Source organism: Coregonus lavaretus, assembly GCF_964263955.1.
Source record: "Coregonus lavaretus genome assembly, chromosome: 1".
NCBI lineage: Eukaryota > Metazoa > Chordata > Actinopteri > Salmoniformes > Salmonidae > Coregonus > Coregonus lavaretus.
The window spans coordinates 25218749-25240408 of record NC_139988.1 but is presented as its reverse complement, the minus strand read 5'-3'; the positions used below and the strand labels follow the sequence as shown (position 1 = coordinate 25240408).

The 21660-nt window shown below is 42.9% G+C and overlaps 1 protein-coding gene across 4 annotated transcripts in view; it reads left to right on the top strand.

Moving 5' to 3' along the window:
- The window catches only part of LOC311131344 (CUB and sushi domain-containing protein 1-like), a gene marked incomplete at both ends in the record, with an annotated part of 555203 nt that overhangs the window by 161812 nt on the left and 371731 nt on the right, over positions 1-21660 (top strand). For 3 of the 4 annotated variants that reach the window (XM_084164287.1, XM_084164286.1, XM_084164285.1), the window contains one exon: positions 17445-17661. In XM_084164287.1, coding sequence (XP_084020413.1) covers positions 17445-17661 — 217 coding nt within the window. Of the gene's footprint in view, positions 1-17444; positions 17662-21660 lie in introns of those variants that run through there. The other variant, XM_084164288.1, reaches the window with a different exon arrangement.

Genomic DNA, 21660 nt, shown 5'->3' with positions numbered 1-21660 from the left:
GGTGTGATGTTCGGATGTACCGATCCTGTGCAGGTGGTTTTACACGTGGTCTGCTACTGCGAGGACAATCAGCTGTCCGTCCTGTCTCCCTTTAGCGCTGTCTTAGGCGTCTCACAGTACGGACATTGCAATTTATTGCCCTGGCCACATCTGCAGTCCTCATGCCTCCTTGCAGCATGCCTAAGGCACATTCACGCAGATGAGTAGGGACCCTGGGCATCTTTCTTTTGGTGTTTTTCAGAGTCAGTAGAAAGGCCTCTTTAGTGTCCTAAGTTTTCATAACTGTGACCTTAATTGCCTACCGTCTGTAAGCTGTTAGTGTCTTAACGACCATTCCACAGGTGCATGTTCATTAATAGTTTATGGTTCATTGAACAAGCATGGGAAACAGTGTTTAAACCCTTTACAATGAAGATCTGTGAAGTTATTTGGATTTTTACGAATTATCTTTGAAAGACAGGGTCCTGAAAAAGGGACGTTTCTTTTTTTGCTGAGTTTATATTATTCTGGCCTGGTTAATGCATGAGTCCTAGGGCTGTTACGGAGACCGTAATACCACCACACTGGCAGTCACGAGTCATGACCACAGTCAAATTCCATGTGACCGTTGAGTCACGGTAACTAGGCTTCTCCAAAACTGCATCCTTTAAATGAATTGTACCGATGGTCGTTAGCCTACCAAACTTGCTAACGGCCCTCAAGTCGCTAATGGCCTGGGCCCGGTTTCCTGATAGCGATGGAATTTAGGCTTACTAGTGTTTTAACGATGCATCTTTCCTACAACGGCCGAAGATGTAACATGTGTTTCCCAAAACACCACACAGAGAGAACGGTCGCTAAGTGCGTCGTTGGAGCATGTTTCGATACTAATAGGATTGAAAGAAAGGCAGCGCTGCTCCCGGACAGCTTCTCCATTCAAATCTTATCTTAATATTATAATTATTTCACAATACTTACTACGAATCAGCTCTTAGAGATATTACCATTTAAGGCTGTAAATATTTTATTTATTTATTTTATTTAACCTTTATTTAACTAGGCATGTCAGTTAAGAACACATTCTTAATTACAATATTGAGACGGCTTATTTGAATGACCCAATAAAAATGACGGATAAACCATGTAATTCTATGTTTCTATCTTCTGTGTATAAAGTGATGCGGGAGGGCAAAAAAGCATCTAATGACACATTTACCTATTCTACGAGTGGTCTGAGGCAGGTGTTAGATTACGAGTGTTTTCAAGTGCAATGTTAACCCATCAGATCAGCTGTACCGACTTCAGACGAGTCTCCTGACACTTGTGGAGGTCGTAGAGCAAAACGGAGAACACCATCGTGTTTGTGAGAGTCTCATAATAGTTTGTAGGCCAAAGCGTTCGGACGCTACAGATTACTTTTGTGAGAAGAACGATTTACGGAATGTCTCATGGTCTGACAAACACCGCTCTAGCTCTGTCACCTTTCACTGCAGATGCGTAAGTGTTACATAGGCGGATGCGGTGGATTGAGACGCATCCAATGCAAAAAAACAGATATCGCTATCTTAAACTGTGGGATTTTTATGGGGATTTGTTATTATGCTAATTAGATTTTGTGGGGGTGGGGACATCGACCTTAATTAATAACAATGGTTTTGGGAAACAGCTCGAGATTTAACGATGCTCCAACTAACTGGCATTCAGAGTTTGAGCGGAATATCACCTGTCGCATAGCGAGAGCCAGCTCCTCAAAGAAGTGTTCTTATAAGCCCAGTCATTGCGCAACATTTCTATAGGCATACAATTGCATGTGAAAACAGAGTTTTGATGGCCTCTTTTAAAAAGAGGAGGATCCCAGCATTCCATTGCTAGGCTACTATATTTATTTCTAAGCTTTCCTTATATTAAGCACATTGCTTCCTTTTACAAACGGAGTAGCCTACCTGGCTGGCATGTAAATTAACCGCGGAAAAAGTGCCCTCCATTCACTATTCAAGTGCATATGGATTACGTCATTTATTCCCCCTGCTCCTGTTCTGGCATGATAATGCCCCATTCTAAATCTAAACTAATTTCATACATATATTATTTAGTTTTATGTAAAGACAAGAATACATTGAGAATAGTCTGATGGGTGAGAATATTGTGAATTTGAGAGACTGTCCAGCATCTGCAGTCTATTATGGCAGGAAACAGAGCCCATAGGCCTATATGTGTTGATAAGGTTTGCATCACAACAAAATGGCCCAATAACTCTAAATTAAGTGTAGCCCATAGGACCCCTGGAACAGGGTTTGAGAGCCCTGACATATGGCCTATAGTGAAATATGTGTTCTTATAAACTCAGTCATTGCACACTCGTGTGTAAGAACTGAGTTTTGACTGGCCACTATTTAAAATAAGATATTCCCAGCTTTCTAGTGCTACTATATTTATTTTTCAACTCTTATAATTAAGCACATTAATCCAATAGTGTGTGATTGCGGCTTCCCCTCGAGCATCCCATTGGTTCTTGCATGTGGGCTCAGCTGCAGGAACGTCCCCCCCCCCCCCATCTTAATGCTTGTGTCACACTTTTCATTTGTGTGACACCGGTGTCGCCCACGCCTCCTGCCTGTGTACCAGAGGCCTAGCTAGCTAGCACATAGTGTATTTTGCCCCCGCCTGCCGCTTAACAGCTTAGCTTCCTAAATAAATTGTTGTTTAGCCTCCTCCTAACAGCTTAGCTTCCTGAACTGTCCGACTGCCCCATACTGGGCTCGAACCAGTGATCCTCTGCTTCGCAACACACATGACTGCCCTCCTTGACAATGTTCCAAAGGGTTGAGCCACTCAAAAGGTACTGATTGGATGGCTCCATCCGCAACATTTTCCAGGTATCTGTGGAGTCAGTTTACGGTAAGTTCTTAACTCCAGTACACTATCTAGCTAGCTAGCACACAGTCTCATTTGCCCCTGCCTTCTGAGTACCCTGCCCTTGCAATAACATTAACAGAACTGCAGGAAAGCAGTGCTCGGCAAGCGGGGGCAAAGGACACTGTCTACCGGTGTCTTAGCTAGCTAGCGGTGTCTTCCCCGCCTCTTCTTTTTCTTCTTCTGTGGGGTTTATCGGCGGTTGACATCCAACGTTATGGTGCATTACTGCCACCTACTGTACTGGAACATTTTCGCCTCCCGCCTGTGTACCAGAGTCCTAGCTTAAAAATGGACCAATGGAAGTATAAAGAGTGGTTCCTACAGATGCAGGAATGCCCACATGCAGGAATACCGGAATTGCAGCTGGAATTACTCCCTTCTCCATTAATCTGCTTTACAACCGGAGTAGCCTACCTGGCATATTAAAAATGTAAACGTGGGATGCGCTTCCTCCATTCGCTAGTGCATAGGCTACGGATGTATGTTTTTGTGGCCCATTCTAAATCAAAACTAATTTCACACATATATTAGTAGGCTATATGTAAAGACCAGATTAAATTGAGAATAGTCTGATGGGTGAGACTGAGAATATTATTGAGTGCGTGTCACAGTGTGAATGAAAGACTAATGAAGTGTGTCCAGCCTGTGCAAGAATCAGAGCGCATGCCCTTTTTGCAACTTTTTCAAATAATCATTATAGTCTCATCATGCAACCATAGGCTATATGTTTTGATTTATAATACATTCTAAGCTTTATATGACAATTAAAGTTGCCAAATAACTCTATATTAACTGTAAAAGATCCTTTCTATTTTATTCAGCTATGTTCAATTGTATTCTTCTTACTATAAAATAATATAAAATAATGGCAGGTGAAGTATAGTCTGCTAAGTGTACTACAGCCTAGCCAGACCAGTAGGGCCTAACATAAGGCTGACTCAGAATATGCTATTCTGTTCTTCTGAAATACATTTTCTTCATATTGTAATGTTTCTTTAAACCTGCCTAAAATAAATAATGGATTTATTGTGATGGTGTAGGCTATATTAAATGTATTTATTAGACTTTCTAAAATGTAGATGTTCCAACGGCACGCATCAGTGGCTTGGTATGCTTGGAAGCCTTAATATACTAAAGGTGTTTATGTTAATTAACAGTCACTTTTACTGTGAGACCTGCAGTCATTTGCATGACAGTTACCGGCTGACAAAATTTCATGGCCGCCACAGCCAGTAGCATTACCATTTGCTGGGTCTTGGTGTCCATGTCCAGACTTTACAGTCACAGTGCATAAATACTCGAATAAAACAAAGTCAAACGTGGCTCTCTAACAAACTTGGCCAAGAAATGATGGATTACTCATCAGGCAATAGGCATTGCAGGCTGTTAACAATACAGAATGATTCATCTTGCCAACAATTTGTTTATCAACTCTCTTCCAGTTTGTGAGAAATTAAGAGGGAGGGCTTGAAGTTGTGGCTGATAAGGCTGAGCAGACAATGATACGAAGACATCGTGACTTACATGTGAACTTAATGAGTGAAAATTCCTCTGTGAAATAGTGAAGTGATCTAGAGCACTGGCAATGAGTATTTTAAACACAATCAGTATTATGAAATTGAACATAAATATATGCACAGCTTGCTTTAAAAAAGATATTCAAGGAATCTACTCCCCCTCCCATTTTTTTAGCAAGTTCAGTCAAACCTTTTAATCAAACTTTTGTGTACAATAGAACAATGTCTTTGGAGGGATATAACATTGGTAAATATGCCAAGGTGTGACATATATAGCTGTCAGTACCCTGAGCTGAGTCAGTATGTGTATAAATAGTTTTCAGGAGGCTCTAGCTTGTAGAACAATTTGTTTTCATTTACACTGAATCGACATGGGACATACCTGTGACCTCCATTGTCATCTTCACATATGACGTTCTGTTCTGCTAGCATGCAACCCAGTGTGAAACACCAATTACCTACAGCTAGTCTCACTTGGCCAAACTTACATGCAGACTGAAACAATGTCCCTGGCTGTGTATGTGATAAATCATGTCTGAAAAAAGTGTGGTACCAAAAACACAATTCTATCACCCTCCATGGAAATAAAAATCTAGTATAGTTTTAGGGGATTACAACTACAGTATTTGATGTTGCCAAACTACAATAACAAGCAAAGTACCTGACTCACCTCTGTACTCCAACTCAGCAAAATCAGGACTCCTTACTCCTAAAATCCACATATTAATGCCAGAGAGGGAGAGGTAAAGAGAAAGGCCCAACTCAGCAGAAAGTCTCCCTCCCTCCAGTAGGTGGCATTTTTTTGTTTTTTCAAACACCAAGCAATGAGTATTTGTATGGAGGTCAATGAGAGTGTCGAATTTGGTCAGCAAAAAAATGAATGGCTTATTAGCTAGGTGAGGTTTATTTAATCGAATATAAGTGTCATAATGCTTACGTTGTTAGGAGTGTACTGATATAAGTAGGACACGTGACATTCCCGCAACTTTGAGAAAAAACACTTTATATCAGAGTTTTCTCGAGGTGGCTATGCATATTCATGGTATGAGGCTAGTAGCATAGCATCTCTCCATTGAATATAGGCGGTTGGCGTCAACAACCCTCATCAAATATTCATAAAAGTATTAAAATAATGAGCTGTATCCACCAATCCAAAGAAAGGATAGGTGGGAGCTAGACAGACCACCGTGCCACTTTGTGGACAGCGACTCCCATTGTTAGGGCGGAGAGACAAGTATCTTGTCAGTATATCTGTAATCTTTGTTCGTGCTGACCGAGAGACATTACCCCTCCCCCCAACCCCCCTCTACACTATTTTGAGTGTTGTGAAAAGCAAACCTTATTTATTCATAGTCTCTTTGATTTACTTTAAGCCTTCCACATTGGAAACCTTGAATTCATCAGTTAGAGAAGGCTGATGATATCAGTGCAAGCAGGGTTTGCAGGTAAAAAAATGCCTGCAAGGTGTCATCTCCTGTGATATGTGCTCCCGGTTCCTTTCAAGGTTGCCACAGTGATTATTAAGGTCCAACCTACTGTCAACAAACCTTTTACATCTATGGACTGGGCTAATCCTTGATATTCCTTTTTCTCTCTCTGTAACTGAATGTAAACAATGCATCAAAATACAAGCTTTTTTGCCCCTGCTCTGGCTGATGATATGCATTGTTGATGGGTTCCATACAGATTGTGGATTTTGTGCTACTGTTATTTATTATTTGTGTGGGTGTGTAATAATATGACTGAAATGCATTGCATGGAGCAGTGTTAATTTCGTGAACAGCTATGATGAAAAAAACTTTTTTTTTTACTAAAACTATGATGATAGCGAGATGCCCTGGAAAAACCACTAACTATTACAAATTACTTTTCATTTTAGTCAACGAAAATGTGACAAGAAGAGAATTCCATGTGAGACTAATGGACATTTAATTTGACATGAAGCTCCTTTTCATCTGTTTTGTCCAATTATAAGCATGCATGGATGCAGAATATTTCATGCAATCCTCTCATTGGCAGAATTGACATATTTCAGTTGCATGTTCTGATTGAGCTGATCTGCCCAGCTCTCCCACACAGCTCCCAGGTAGTCACTTCAGTCACTCGTCAATCTTCTGAACTGATGCGTAGCCAGGACGCTTGACATGTAACTAGAAACAATCATGTTTACTCTCTCTCTCTTACTTTCATGTAGGCTATTTTTGCTTTGATCACATCAGAAGCTCTGTTTTCCCATGGTGCTGTTATTCATTCATCTGTGTTGCTGCTCTCGCGCCGCAGTCCACAAATTCGAGTTGCGGTTGCTTTTTTCCTATGGGAAAAACAAATGCTATTTGTTGAATATTAGGATTACAGTAATACTTCTGGTATTATTGAAAAGCTGAAATCCCCTTTTCAATGAAACCACTGTTATTTACCCTCCTTGACGGTTATGATGGGGAGAAAATCATAGCTGTTATTGTTTAGCACCTGTTAGCCAAGGCTTTATAGACTATGTGGTTAATTATGGCTGACATTGGTTACAATCTGCCACAATATCAATGTTGCCAGTTAAGGTATAGGAGGGGATAGTAGTCCTAGCTGGACAAGGCTATCTGAATGGGCACATTATGGAAGTTAGGGGTAGCCTAAATATTCATTGTTTCATTTTTTCTTCTTCTCACTATTGTGTGACTGAAATGGCTGCGACTAAACCTAGACTACAATTGTCCAGTTTTAGTCGACTGATTAATAACTAAAACTAACGAAGGATGAATGTGACTATGACTAAAAGGTATTTTAAGACTAAGACTCAAACTAAATCTAAATCAGTGTCACAATCTTAATGTGTTATAGTTACAATATCTTTCCACAAACTGTCACACCCTGGCTCTGGGGACTCTTTAATGTTGAGCCAGGGTGTTAGTTCCTATGTTTAGTTGTTCCTTGTTTTCTTTCTAGATCGTTTAGATCTATGTTGGCCAGGGTGGTTCCCGATCAGAGGCAGCTGTTGCTCGTTGTCTCTGATTGGGAACCATACTTAGGCAGCCTGTTTTGCACAGTTGATTGTGGGATCTTGTTCTGTATAGGTTTGTGTTGGTGAACCTTTAGACTTCACATATCGTTTTGTTATTGTGTAAAGTACTCATTAAAAGATGTACGCCTATCACGCTGCGCCTTGGTCTGCCTCTTGTAGCGATCGTGACAGAAGATCCCACCAAAATAGGACCAAGCAGCGTGTGCAGGAGCAAACGCCGGGTATGGAACAGGAGGTTACTCTGGTAGATGTCCTCCTCGGTTGGGGGAGAATCACAGAGGAGGAGGCCGTCCGCTACCGGAGGGCGATGAGGGAGGATGCCCAGGCAGGAGAGGAGAAGCGGCGCCAACCGGGTCGTCGTCGGACAGGCGAGAGGCAACCCCAATACATTTTTTGGGGGGGGCACACGGCATGGACGACGGGGATGCTGGAGGCAGCTACAGGACGTATCGGCGGATTAGGAGAGGAGGCCACCAGGTTTGGGGGGCTGGACGGGAGGTTGGCAGAGCCTAGAGGTAGAGCAGAGCCAACTCCCCGTACTCAGGCTAGGCAGCGTGAGACTGGGCAGGTTCCGAGTTATGCGGAGCTGCGTACTGTGCCGCGAGTGGTCCGGCACAGTCCTGTACGTCCTGTGCTAGCACCACGCACGTGTCGTGCTAAGGTGGGCATGCAGCCAGGACGGAGTGTGCCGGCTCAACGCTCGTGGCCTCCAGTACCCCTCCTCGGTCCCGGATATCCTGCGCCAGTGCCACGTGCTGTAGTGCCAGTACGAGTGCACAGCCCTGTACGTCCTGTGCTGATGCCTCACACAGAGTGTGTAGAAATAGGCATTCAGCCAGGACGGGTTGTGTCAGCTCTTCGCTCCAGACCTCCAGTCCGTCTCCACAGCCCGGTCCGGCCTGTTCCTGCTCCCCGCACCAAGCCAGTGGTGCGCGTCGTCAGCCCGGTCTGGCCCTTTCCTGCTCCCCGCACCAAGCCAGTGGTGCGTGTCGTCAGCCCGGTCCGGCCCGTTCCTGCTCCCCGCACCAAGCCAGTGGTGCGTGTCGCCAGCCCTGTTCGGCCTGTTCCTGCTCCCCGCACCAAGCCAGTGGTGCGCGTCGTCAGCCCGGTCCGGCCCGTTCCTGCTCCCCGCACCAAGCCAGTGGTGCGCGTCGCCAGCCCGGTTCGGCCTGTTCCTGCTCCCCGCACCAAGCCAGTGGTGTGCGTCGTCAGCCCGGTCCGGTCCGTTCCTGCTCCCCGCACCAAGCCTGTGGTGCGCGTCGCCAGCCCGGTCCGGCCTGATCCTGCTCCCTGCACCAAGCCAGTGGTGCGCGTCGCCAGCCCGGTTCGGCCTGTTCCTGCTCCCCGCACCAAGCCAGTGGTGCGCGTCGTCAGCCCGGTCCGGCCCGTTCCCGCTCCCCGCACCAAGCCAGTGGTGCGCGTCGTCAGTCCGGCACGGTCCGTTCCTGTTCCACCTGTGCCTGGTCCGGCACCGGTCAGCTGCTCCACGCCAGAGCAATCCGCTCCACCGGTGTTCAGTCCAGCTCCGGCCAGCAGGGCCAGACCACAAGGGCGAGAGAGAGAGTGGTGGTCACGCCCGGAGCCGGATCCTTCTCCGAGGCGGAATGCCCACCCGGCCCCTCCCCTGTGGTGTTTGGTTGGCGCGGTCGCAGTCCGCGCCTTTGGGGGGGGGGTACTGTCACGCCCTGGCTCTGGGGACTCTTTAATGTTGAGCCAGGGTGTTAGTTCCTATGTTTAGTTGTTCCTTGTTTTCTGTCTAGATCGTTTAGATCTATGTTGGCCAGGGTGGTTCCCGATCAGAGGCAGCTGTTGCTCGTTGTCTCTGATTGGGAACCATACTTAGGCAGCCTGTTTTGCACAGTTGATTGTGGGATCTTGTTCTGTATAGGTTTGTGTTGATGAACCTTTAGACTTCACGTATCGTTTTGTTGTTTTGTTATTGTGTAAAGTACTCATTAAAAGATGTACGCCTATCACGCTGCGCCTTGGTCTGCCTCTTGTAGCGATCATGACACAAACAGTTTGTTCTGACCTTATATGATAGTTTAGAATATTAGCATCATTACATTGTAATCTTCTCACCTGAGTAGATAACTTATTTCCGCAGAAATGCTTTTGTACTGATTGTTGTTTTTCTGAACATCACAGGATGTCCCTGTTCTAACAAAGCATGCAGAGATCACTCATTGGGGTGTCATTAATACATGACCGCTAATAGCATGTTTACTGTGCATTAATAAAAAGGTAATTTGCTGTTGCTTTTACAACCCCCTTGGAGAAGCAACCAACTGGCTATTCATCATAGATGTAAATTATCTTTATTTATTCATGTGTTATATGGTTGTTTATTCAATGCCATGTATTTCAATATCTGGCCCCTGCTTGGTTGTTATTGAGACAAAGTGTGGGAATGTATTGACCGTCGACCCCGGGTTGGCTACTGCAGTAATAATGTTAATAAATCAATACAGGGGGCTATCAGTGGCACAATTAAGGCTTTATTTCATGTTCCAGAGTGCAAACTGGTCCTCTGCAAGGGCAGCTTTACTGTCTGTCAGTTCAAACTAGTCAAAGTGAATCCCTGGTTGTGGATCTCATTAATTACTGTTGCACTGGTGACATTTTGTCACGATCGTCAAAAGGAGTAGACCAAGGCGCAGCGTGGAATGCGTACATCTCTTATTAGAGTACTTACACAACTAACAAAACAACAAAACGAAACGTGAAGTCCTCAGTTAACAAACAAACCAACACAGAACAAGATCCCACAAAACACAACTGCCCAAACGGCTGCCTAAGTATGGTTCCCAATCAGAGACAACAAGCAACAGCTGATTCACGTTGCCTCTGATTGAGAACCACCCCGGCCAACATAGAAACACATGAACTAGACACTGAAACATAGAACACAAAACAATGACTCTACACACCCTGGCTCAACATATGAGAGTCCACAGAGCCAGGGCGTGACAGTATCCCCCCCCCCCCCCCAAAGGCGTGGACTGCGAACGCGCCAACATAAACCCAACAGGGGAGGGGCCGGGTGGGCATTCCTCCTCGGAGGCGGATCCGGCTCCGGGCGTGACCACCACCCTCTAACAACCCCCCCGTAGCGCCCCTGGTCTGGTCCCGCTGGCTGGAGCTGGACTGGACATCGGTGGAGCGGATTGCTTAGGCTCCGGTGTGGAGCAGTTGACCGGTACCTGACCAGGCACCGGTGAAACGGGCACGGGCTGTGCCGGACTGACGACGCGCACCACAGGCTTGGTGCGGGGAGCAGGGACGGGCCGAACCGGGCTGACGAAGCGCACCATTGGCTTGGTGCGGGGAGCAGGAATGGGCCGGACCGGGCTGACGAAGCGCACCACTGGCTTGGTGCGGGGAGCAGGAACGGGCCGGACCGGGCTGACGAAGCGCACCACTGGCTTGGTGCGGGGAGCAGGAACGGGCCGGACCGGGCTGACGACGCGCACCATTTGCTTGGTGCGGGGAGCAGTAACGGGCCGGACCGGGCTGACGAAGCGCACCACTGGCTTGGTGCGGGGAGCAGGAACAGGCCGGGCCGGGCTGGCGACGCGCCCCATAGGCTTGGTGCGGGGAGCAGGAACAGGCCGGGCCGGGCTGGCGACGCGCACCATAGGCTTGGTGCGGGGAGCAGGAACAGGCCGGGCCGGGCTGGCGACGCGCCCCATAGGCTTGGTGCGGGGAGAAGGAACAGGCCGGGCCGGGCTGGCGACGCGCACCATAGGCTTGGTGCGGGGAGCAGGAACAGGCCGGGCCGGGCTGGCGACGCGCACCATTGGCTGGGTGCGAGGGGCAGGAACAGGCCGGGCCGGGCTGGCGACGCGCACCATTGGCTTGGTGCGAGGAGCAGGAACAGGCCGGGCCGGGCTGGCGACGCGCACCATTGGCTGGGTGCGAGGGGCAGGAACAGGCCGGGCCGGGCTGGCGACGTGTATCACAGGCTTGGTGCGAGGGACAGGAACTTTTTGGAGAAATGTCCTCTGGTCTGATGAAACAAAAATATAACTGTTTGGCCATAATGACCATCGCTATGTTTGGAGAAAAAAGGTGAAAGCTTGCAAGCCGAAGAACACCATCCCAACCGTGAAGAACGGGGGTGGCAGCATCATGCTGTGGGTGTGCTTTGCTGCAGGAGGGACTGGTGCACTTCACAAAATAGATGGCATCATGAGGAAGGAAAATTATGTGGATGTATTGAAGCAACATCTCAAGACATCAGTCAGAAAGTTAAAGCTTGGTCGCAAATGGGTCTTCCAAATGGACAATGACCCCAAGCATACTTCCAAAGTTGTGTCAAAATGGCTTAAGGACAACAAAGTCAAGGTATTGGAGTGGCCATCACAAAGCCCTGACCTCAATCCTATAGAAAATGTGTGGGCAGAACTGAAAAAGCGTGTGCGAGCAAGGAGGCCTACAAACCTGACTCAGTTACACCAGCTCTGTCAGGAGGAATGAGCCTAAATTCACCCAACTTATTGTGGGAAGCTTGTGGAAGGCTACCCGAAACGTTTGACCAAAGTTAAACAATTTAAAGGCAATGCTACCAAATACTAATTGAGTGTATGTAAACTTCTGACCCACTGGGTATGTGATGAAATAAATAAAAGCTGAAATAAATCATTCTGTCTCCTATTATTCTGACATTTCACATTCTTAAAATAAAGTGGTGATCCTAACTGACCTAAGACAGGGATTTTTTACTAGGATTAAATGTCAGGAATTGTGAAAAACTGAGTTTAAATGTATTTGGCTAAGGTGTATGTAAACTTCCGACTTCAACTGTATCTCTGCTTGATTTAGCTTTTGGTATATATGGCATTTTTATACATATTCTGTATTTCTACTGAAGAAAGCAATAATTAATCAACACACTACTGTAAATAAATGGACACTACCTGTTATAAAACAATAAAATGGTGAGAAATGCTTAGTCTGAAACCATTCGGCTATGGGTTTCACAGCCCTATAATAATGATACAAGCTATATCACCTTAGAAATTGTTTATTTACAACCTCTGGGGTATAACATGTTGGGCAAAGTGGTATAGGAGAGTCTGACATTTAACCCCCAACTTGACTTCAGTCTTCGCCAACGAGAACCAAGAGGGGCCTAGCTTCGTCCTTCATGTCTGGGAAAGGTATCGAATTTAGGCCATAGAAAATCCTACACCCATCTCATTAGATCAGAACCGGATGGATCAACAGTATTGGGTTGTTAACATTTTTTCTTTTTTTATATAAATAAATGTGGGACACAAAAAAAGGCAGTGTAGAACACCATTGCCCAAAATGCATCGCTACAATCACTTTCAAAAGAATGTTCTGAAGTTTGCCCCCAAAAATGTATTTTCCAACGAATGAAGTCACACAAAACTGTCTGTCTTTTCCTACGAGTTAGTTCACAACAGAAATGTGTGTATTTTCACACGAATTAAGCCACACAAAAGCGCAAGAAATCTGCTGAAATACTTTTCTACATATTTGCACGAATTGAGTGTGAGATTGTGTTGGACCACAAGTCAGAGACCACTATGATGACACACCAAATGCATGTGATGGATACTTTTGTAGGCTACAGTCCGAGCTCTGTCTTCCAATGGTGCGACTGCTGTAGGCATTCAAAGATTATCCAATTTGATTAAACGCTTGGAGGTAAGGACGACAGCAGTGGTGTAGCCTACGGGCGATACGGATATCACTTATTATAGCTTCGATGCGAGCAAGATAGTTTTTATAGAGTTCTTACATTGGGCTGGACTCACTCTCTTGGTTGCATTGAAGCTACAGTTATTGGTATCTACATAGCGCATTGATGTGAATAACACTGCTGCTCACTCATTTAGCTATTTGCACTTTACGGATTTTGGTTGTTGTGAATGGCTGTACACAAATGTATATTTGTATTTTAACCCAATAATGGTTGAATTGAAGAAGTTTAAGCTGCCTATCAATCATTGTTTTTGCGACCAGTAGACAGCCAGTGAAAAATGCAATCTTCCAACAGCTGCATAGTGCGGATCCCAGACTATGGAAAAGTTTAAGGAAGTTCATCCCTTCTAAACTTCTCAGTGGTATTGCGCTCCATACTGTCAAAAACTAGTTTAATTTAAGAAGACTATGAGTGGGGCTTTTATTGCTCTATCTAATTAGTGCTAATTTTTTTTTTTAAATGGACACATGCTCAAACTCGCACACTTTTGATAGACTTAAACAGCTGCAAATTATCGAGATATCAAAGTGTCACCAACAAAAACATAAACTAGGCCTATAGCAAATGCAGCATATGGCATACATTGTTCACATGCAAATAGCCATTCCATGAGAGCAGCATTTATTTTTCAACTCGAAGCAACGAGTCCAATCAGTCCTCCATGACAACAAGATAAACAACATACGCTAATAAATCCTTAGTTTTTGGTTATACTAAGGTAAAACAATTTGCCTAATCTATATTAACATATTTCCAAGTCCTATTCTTGAAGATCAAGGGATATTCAATTAATTGGAATGACTGGAAATTTGACAGACCTTGGTTTTTAATGCAAAGATATAGCCTAATCATATTATTATCTGTAGTAGAAAACAATGGGTTAGAAGAATCCTACATAACCAACCCATAAAGTAAAATGCAACATCCGTTTATAGCCAGCTATGTAAACTCTAACATTTATTTATCCTGCAATAGATGTCTTTCAATTGGTAATATTCAATTTTGTCTTCTTCTAATGCCTCTTAAGGGGAAAGTAATCTAAAAGTAACTGAAAATAAACTGATTACATTACTGAGTTTGTGTAATCCAAAAGTTAAGTTACTGATTACAATTTTGGACAGGTAACTAGTAACTGTAACGAATTATATTTAGAAAGTAACCTACCCAACACTGGTTATCATTCATGCTGACAAATAAAATATGAAAAAATATGCAAACACAAATGGTGTTTAACCCAAATGCCCACCTACAGTATTATAGTACAAAGTACACAAAGTGCATTGGAACAGAAAGTTCCCTACTGTTACACTTTTAGAGACAGAATAACAGTATACAGATGTCTGACGGTGTCCAGCATCAAACAAATCCAGCATCATCTGGTTACAGCCTGAGCATGTTTTAGGCATATTGGAGTGCTCAATTAATGTAAACTATTAGAAAGATAGCATGTCCCATCTGCAGACTGTCTATTTATTTGGTTTGGGTTCCTTTTTAGGTTTGGTCCATTAGTTAACAATACAACATGACACTGATTTCATACATACTGCTTTTCAATCATAAATAAGCCAAGATATTGGAAGGTCCCCCTGATTACACCGTCTAAAGCGTAAACACATCTACGTTTTTTAAGTCGCTGCTTAATGAACAGCTATTTTTACCTTAGAATTACTGTAGCCCATTTGTTTGTCACTACAAATTAAAATTAAACATTTTGTGTCTCAAGTTTTTATTGCTGCGTTTGATTTCAGAGGTCTTTTTATTTTGTAATTTCATGGTACCATAGTTATAAAATATTGGCTCAGAAGCTTTGACAAAACTTTGATGATTCAGCATTTTTTCATTCTCCATTTGTTTCTGAAAAGAAGGTTTTTCTTATATATGAACAGACCCCCATACTTGTAGTTCCATCATCCTTTATCAATGTAGAGCACTAGTCTAGAAAATTGTGGACTGTTTATATTTCTGATGTTATGTTCTAAGAATAACAATGGTAATTAAAATACATCAACAGATAGGAAATTGAGAACAATGTTTTCCAGTGGCAGATAATTCAAATTAGCCCTAGCCTTTCAGCTACTGTTATGGCCACCAACAACATTTGAAAATGATGTCTTTCTATGAGTGGGTTTCGATTGACACAAATGTCTGCCGGGAGTATTAGCAGCAAGCACATTTAATTGAATTCAATGCAGAAATACACTCTGTTTATTTACTTTGAACTAATGGTTCTTGACCAAAGAATGTCAGGATTTAGCCTTGTTACTCTTTCATTGCAAAGCTCGAGAGGTTGAAAGGAAAATGGCATAATCTCCTTTCATAAAAGATTCGATGAGGAATAGCCTAATGACTTGGTATAATCATGGTGTGTGCAAGCATTTGTGTGTGTGCTGTATTTCTCACATACTGCTTTTCAATCATAAATATGCCAAGATATTGGAAGGTCCCCCTATGCTGCATACGATATGACGCAGCGAGAGATGAGAAATGTGAAATGGAACATTGACCATCAATGTGCATACAGTACCAGTCAAAAGTTTGGACACACCTACTCATTCCAGGGTTTTTCTTTATTTTGACTATTTTCTACATTGTAGAATAATAGTGAAGAAATCAAAACTATGAAATAACACATATGGAATCATGTAGTAACCAAAAAAGTGTTAAACAAATCAAAATATGTTTTATATTTGAGATTCTTCAGATAGCCACCCATTGTCTAGATGACAGCTTTGCACACTCTTGGCATTCTCTCAACCAGCTTCACCTGGAATACTTTTCCAACAGTCTTGAAGGAGTTCCCACATATGCTGAGCACTTGTTGGCTGCTTTTCCTTCACTCTGCTTTCCGATAGATAGTCCCACTAAGCCCAAACCAGATGGGATGGTGTGTCGCTGCAGAATGCTGTGGTAGCCATGCTGGTTAAGTGTGCCTTGAATTCTAAATAAATCACAGACACTGTCACCAGCAAAGCACCCCCACACCATAACACCTCCTCCTCCATGCTTTACGGTGGGAAATACACATGCGGAGATCATCCGTTCACCCACACTGCGTCTCACAAAGACACAGCGGTTGGAACAAAAAATCTCAAATTTGGACTCCAGAAAAAAGGACACATTTCCACCGGTCTAATGTCCATTGCTCGTGTTTCTTGGCCCAAGCAAGTCTCTTCTTCTTATTGGTGTCCTTTAGTAGTGGTTTCTTTGCAGCAATTTGACCATGAAGACCTGATTCACACAGTCTCCTCTGAACAGTTGATGTTGAGATGTGTCTGTTACTTGAACTCTGTGAAGCATTTATTTGGGCTGCAATTTCTGAGGCTGGTAACTCTAATGAACTTATCCTCTGCAGCAGAGGTAACTCTGGGTCTTCAATTCCTGTGGCGGTCCTCATGAGAGCCAGTTTCATCATAGCGCTTGATGGTTTTTGCGACTGCACTTGAAGAAACTTTAAAAGTTCTTGAAATGTTCTGTATTCACTGACCTTCATGTCTTAAAGTAATGATGGAGTGTATTTTCTCTTTGCTTATTTAGCTGTTCTTACCAAATAGGGCTATTGTCTGTATATCCCCCCTACCTTGCTCAAATGCATTAAGAAGGAAAGAAATTCCACAAACTAACTTTTAAGAAGGTACACCTGTTAATTGAAATGCATTCCAGGTGACTACCTCATGAAGCTGGTTGAGAGAATGCAGAGAGTGTGCAAAGCTGTCATCAAGGCAAAGGGTGGCTATTTGAAGAATCTCAAATATAACATATATTTTGATTTGTTTAACACTTTTATGGTTACTACATGATTCCATATGTGTTATTTCATAGTTTTGATGTCTTAACTATTATTCTACAATGTAAAAAATTGTAAAAATGAAGAAAAACCCTTGAATGAGTAGGTGTGTCCAAACTTTTGACTGGTAGTGTATGTCAACACGTTAAAACATACCCAAACACATATATATTTAATGTTTGTGAAGAGAGGTTATTAGATTCAGGCCTGAGGCTTCTAATGGGTAATTGGATGCTTTGTTATGCTACAAATATGCTGTTTCAGTGGCATACTTGAGGACGGTAAATAGCTGTTTCTCGCCATTTCTAAAGTATGACAGTTTATCAGGACACCACAGAAATCCCTCCGTGAGTCATGCATAATATTGCTGAAGGAGTTTCCCTACATAGTAGTTCACCGGTTTCGGTGTTGTCATATTCCAAAAGTTTTCTGGTACAACGGTTAAATTCTTAGATTGGAAATATTATATCTAATGTCTGTCTTTGATTTTGTCCTCAGGTCAAACTTGTGGTGGTGTTGTACAAGGACTAAATGGAACGATAGAGAGTCCTGGCTTTCCCCATGGCTACCCAAACTATGCGAACTGTACCTGGATCATCATTACAGGAGAACGAAACAGGATACAGTTGTCATTTCACACATTTGCTCTTGAAGAGGACTTTGACATAGTCGCCATTTATGATGGACAACCGCAGCCAGGAAACCTGAAAATGAGGTAAGACTTTTACTTACCCATATGCAGTTTTATATGTATTCATTGGATTTGAGTGTTACTGTATTGTTGTAACTTTAGTGGTCCTGTGTGGCGCTAGCAATGCTAAGGTTATTATGATACATGCTGACATGACTGCTTATGCCAGTACCAGTATGTAAAACAAAAAATATGTATGCACTCACTAACTGTAAGTCGCTCTGGATAAGAGCGTCTGCTAAATGACTAAAATGTAAAATGCAAATGTATATAGATTTTGGCCTATTGTGCTAGTTAAGTGATAGATACTTTAGTTGTGTTGTGTTGAACATTCATGTGTACCCACTGAATAGTTATATTGGTGTTATAAGGGCACTCATTCATTCCAACTGTACTTAAAGTACCACAGGGATTCTTTATCTTGCCATAAAAGAGCAAATCAACTGAAAAAGTAAAATTCCCATCAGGACCCTTCTGAAACAAGTGAACATTTGTAACGCCATGCAAGTTAAACTGCATCCCTGTGGTTGCCAAGGTTGCACTTACCAGGTTTGAAGTATGCCAATAGGTTGGTACGGGAGGCACCCTCTGGGCATTGAAGTGAGTAATGGGGACCTGCAATCAATAAAGGCAATCTCAAAATACTTGTGCTCCAAGTGAAAATGGAATGGCTTTAATCAGATGCAGCATTCTTTTAGTAACAGATGATTAACACAACTGTTTGCATAAAGAGGGTGAAGAGAAACTAATGCTGTTGAAAAGTATTTACCAAGTAAATATATAGGTGGTATTATAAAGTGTTTACCAACTCAGTGGCCTTCTGGTTTGATTGTCTGCCCGGAGATTGGAAGGTTGGGAGTTCGATCCCCGTTTGAGTTATACCAAAGACTCTGAAAATGGCACCCGCTGCATCTCTGCTTGGCAATCAGCATGAAGGAGATAGATTGTTGGTAAGGCCCTGCGATAGACTAGTGTCCTGTGAAGGGGTTGTAATTATACATCAAACTGCCTCATGCTACCGAAACAGGAGAGCACGTTCTGGCTCACACAAGCCAAGGTTTGTGCAAGGCTACTTACTTAATGAATATAAAGTGTTAGACAGAGCAATGTGATTCCATGTACATAGCACCTAAAATAGTGATGCAGATGTAACATGCATTCTGCTGGAAGTAGAAGTCTAGAACTTAAAAAGATGCTCATTAGGTTTTTATGTAGCATATAGCCCCTTATTGTCATTTCTACGAAGTCCAATGGAATGCTTCGGCTTACATAAGTAGCTATATTAAAACCACTACTACTACTTACTACTATTATTATTGTTATTATTATTATTATTATTTTTATTGTTGTTGTTATTATTATTATTATTGCTATATGATGATGATGATGATGATGATGATGATGACGATGATTATTGTGTTTGGTCGTTTTGTATGCTTGATGAAAGTGGCCTAATGCAGATGTAAAAAAAACAACAACATGCCAATGGATTTGAGATATTATTAATTCTGGTGCTGAACTAGCTGCATACAGCCTGTAAGTAATTCTGTGCAGATGCTTAATGTGGCCTGATCAGAGAGGGAACACATTTAGAGAGAAGTCACTGACATATGCATGGGCTGACAAAGAGTAACTCTTCATAATTGGAGATGGAGTCAATGCACTGGTACTTACATACAGTATAATCCTCATAGTATAGTGCAGTACATGCTTTCATTTGTGCTTTAAGTATACTTTCAGTTGTGTTTTCTATGGAAATGTGTCTATTAATTACCAAGGCTAAAGATAGGAGACTGTTGCATTGCAGATCCAGAAGTGTAGGCCTTAGTGCTCTGGGGCTAATACGTAGGGGATGCACTGTAGCTAGGAAAGACTGGTGTTGGAATTATAGCTCAGGATGTCTTACTGTTTTCTATTCACAGGCTGTTCACATAAGCTTAATGAACTTCTTATTGCCAATTTTAAGTGGTCTGGGATACCCTGCTAGAGGGTGTTTAAAAAAACCATGCTCCTCGATCCTCTTGAAAAGAAAAAAAGAGTTGATTCATTAGGATCATTAGGATTAAGATACAAAATATCACCAAATTTAATCAAGTAATTAAGTCATCTTCACTTTGTCTAACAGCTTCCTTCAGACAATGATTTTCCTTCATCCAGCCCCTCCCTCATAGTTTTATCATTTTTTGAACCTTACGTGTGTGTGATATACTGTATAGTTTATATTAGCCCAAATCCTTAATGGTTGTCCTGACAAATTGGTTATTTTGTATCATAATTTTCTGACATTGAAAAAGACATCGCCAAAACATGAAATGGTTTTGAGGTAATATAGGTTGAATACATTTAGTTGTAAAATGGAAGTTAAAAAATGGGTGATGTGATGTATCTGCTAAGCTTTATATCGGTAGAAAATATGTGAATATGAACCTACACCGGGGACTCTGTGACACTGAACACATGGGATGTGGTTTGCAATGACTTTATGTAAATTCTAAAAGCGTCTGTCCAGTGTCCAATGCAATGTAGATTATTTTTAATCTGTGCTTGTTGGACATTGCTAAATTTTTATTGACTCTGGTTGCACTCGATTCAGCTCGCATGGCTTAGCCTTTGCTCAAAGCAATACATTCTGTGAAATGTTTCACAACAAATACCTTGAAATCGCGGGCGAACTCCACCCACCTGAAACAACCTGCTGGGTTGTAAGTCATGTGTGCTCTCTCTGGATTTAAATCCATCCTCCCTCTGCACAATCTGCCCATGCAAAATATTAACCAAGCTTTGTGGAGGTCTCGTATGGGAGGGGAATAAGTTTGAATTTCAAGTGCGTACAGAAGCTGTGCCCTGTAGCATTACTTGACTAGATCAGTGAAAATGTCAGTCAGTCTCTTGGCCAGTGAGAAAATATCAGGCTAATGATACTTATACATTTCATTATACAGCTCTCAAGGTCAAGATTTGCAGGACATACAAGTATTCAGACCCCTTCCCCTTTTCCACATTTTGTTATGTTACAGCCTTATTCTAAAATGGATGAAATAAATAAAAAAATCCTCATCAATCTACACACAATACCCCATAATGACAAAGCAAAAACAGGTTTTTTGAAATGTTTGCACATTTATTAAAAATAAAAAACAGAAATACTTTATTTACATAAGTATTCAGACCCTTTGAATGAGACTCAAAATTGAGCTCAGGTGTATCCTGTTTCCATTGATCATCCTTGAGATGTTTCTACAACTTGATTGGAGTCCACCTGTGGTAAATTCAATTGATTGGACATGATTTGGAAAGGCACACACGTGTCTATATAAGATCCCACAGTTGACAGTGCATGTCAGAGCAAAAACCAAGCCATGAGGTCAAAGGAATCGTAGAGCTCCGAGACAGGATTGTGTCAAGGCACAGATCTGGGGAAGGGTACCAAAACATTTCTGCAGCATTGAAGGTCCCCAAGTACACAGTGGCCTTCATCATTCTTAAATGGAAGAAGTTTGGAACCACCAATACTCTTCCTAGAGCTGGCCACCCGGCCAAACTGAGCAATCGGGGGAGAAGGGCCTTGGTCAGGGAAGTGACCAAGAACCCGATGGTCACTCTGACAGAGCTCCAGAGTTCCTCTGTGGAGATGGGAGAACCTTCCAGAAGGACAACCATCTCTGCAGCACTCCACCAATCAGGCCTTTATGGTAGAGTGACCAGACAAAAGCCACTCCTCAGTAAAAGGCACAGGACTTATTGGCAGGCTAAATAGCCTTGGTTTCTCAAATGACTGCCTCGCCTGGTTCACCAACTACTTCTCAGATAGAGTTCAGTGTGTCAAATCGGAGGGCCTGTTGTCTGGACCTATGGCAGTCTCTATGGGGGTGCCACAGGGTTCAATTCTTGGGCCGACACTTTTCTCCGTGTATATCAATGATGTCGCTCTTGCTGCTGGTGACTCTCAGATCCACCTCTACGCAGACGACACCATTTTGTATACATCTGGCCCTTCATTGGACACTGTGTTAACAAACCTCC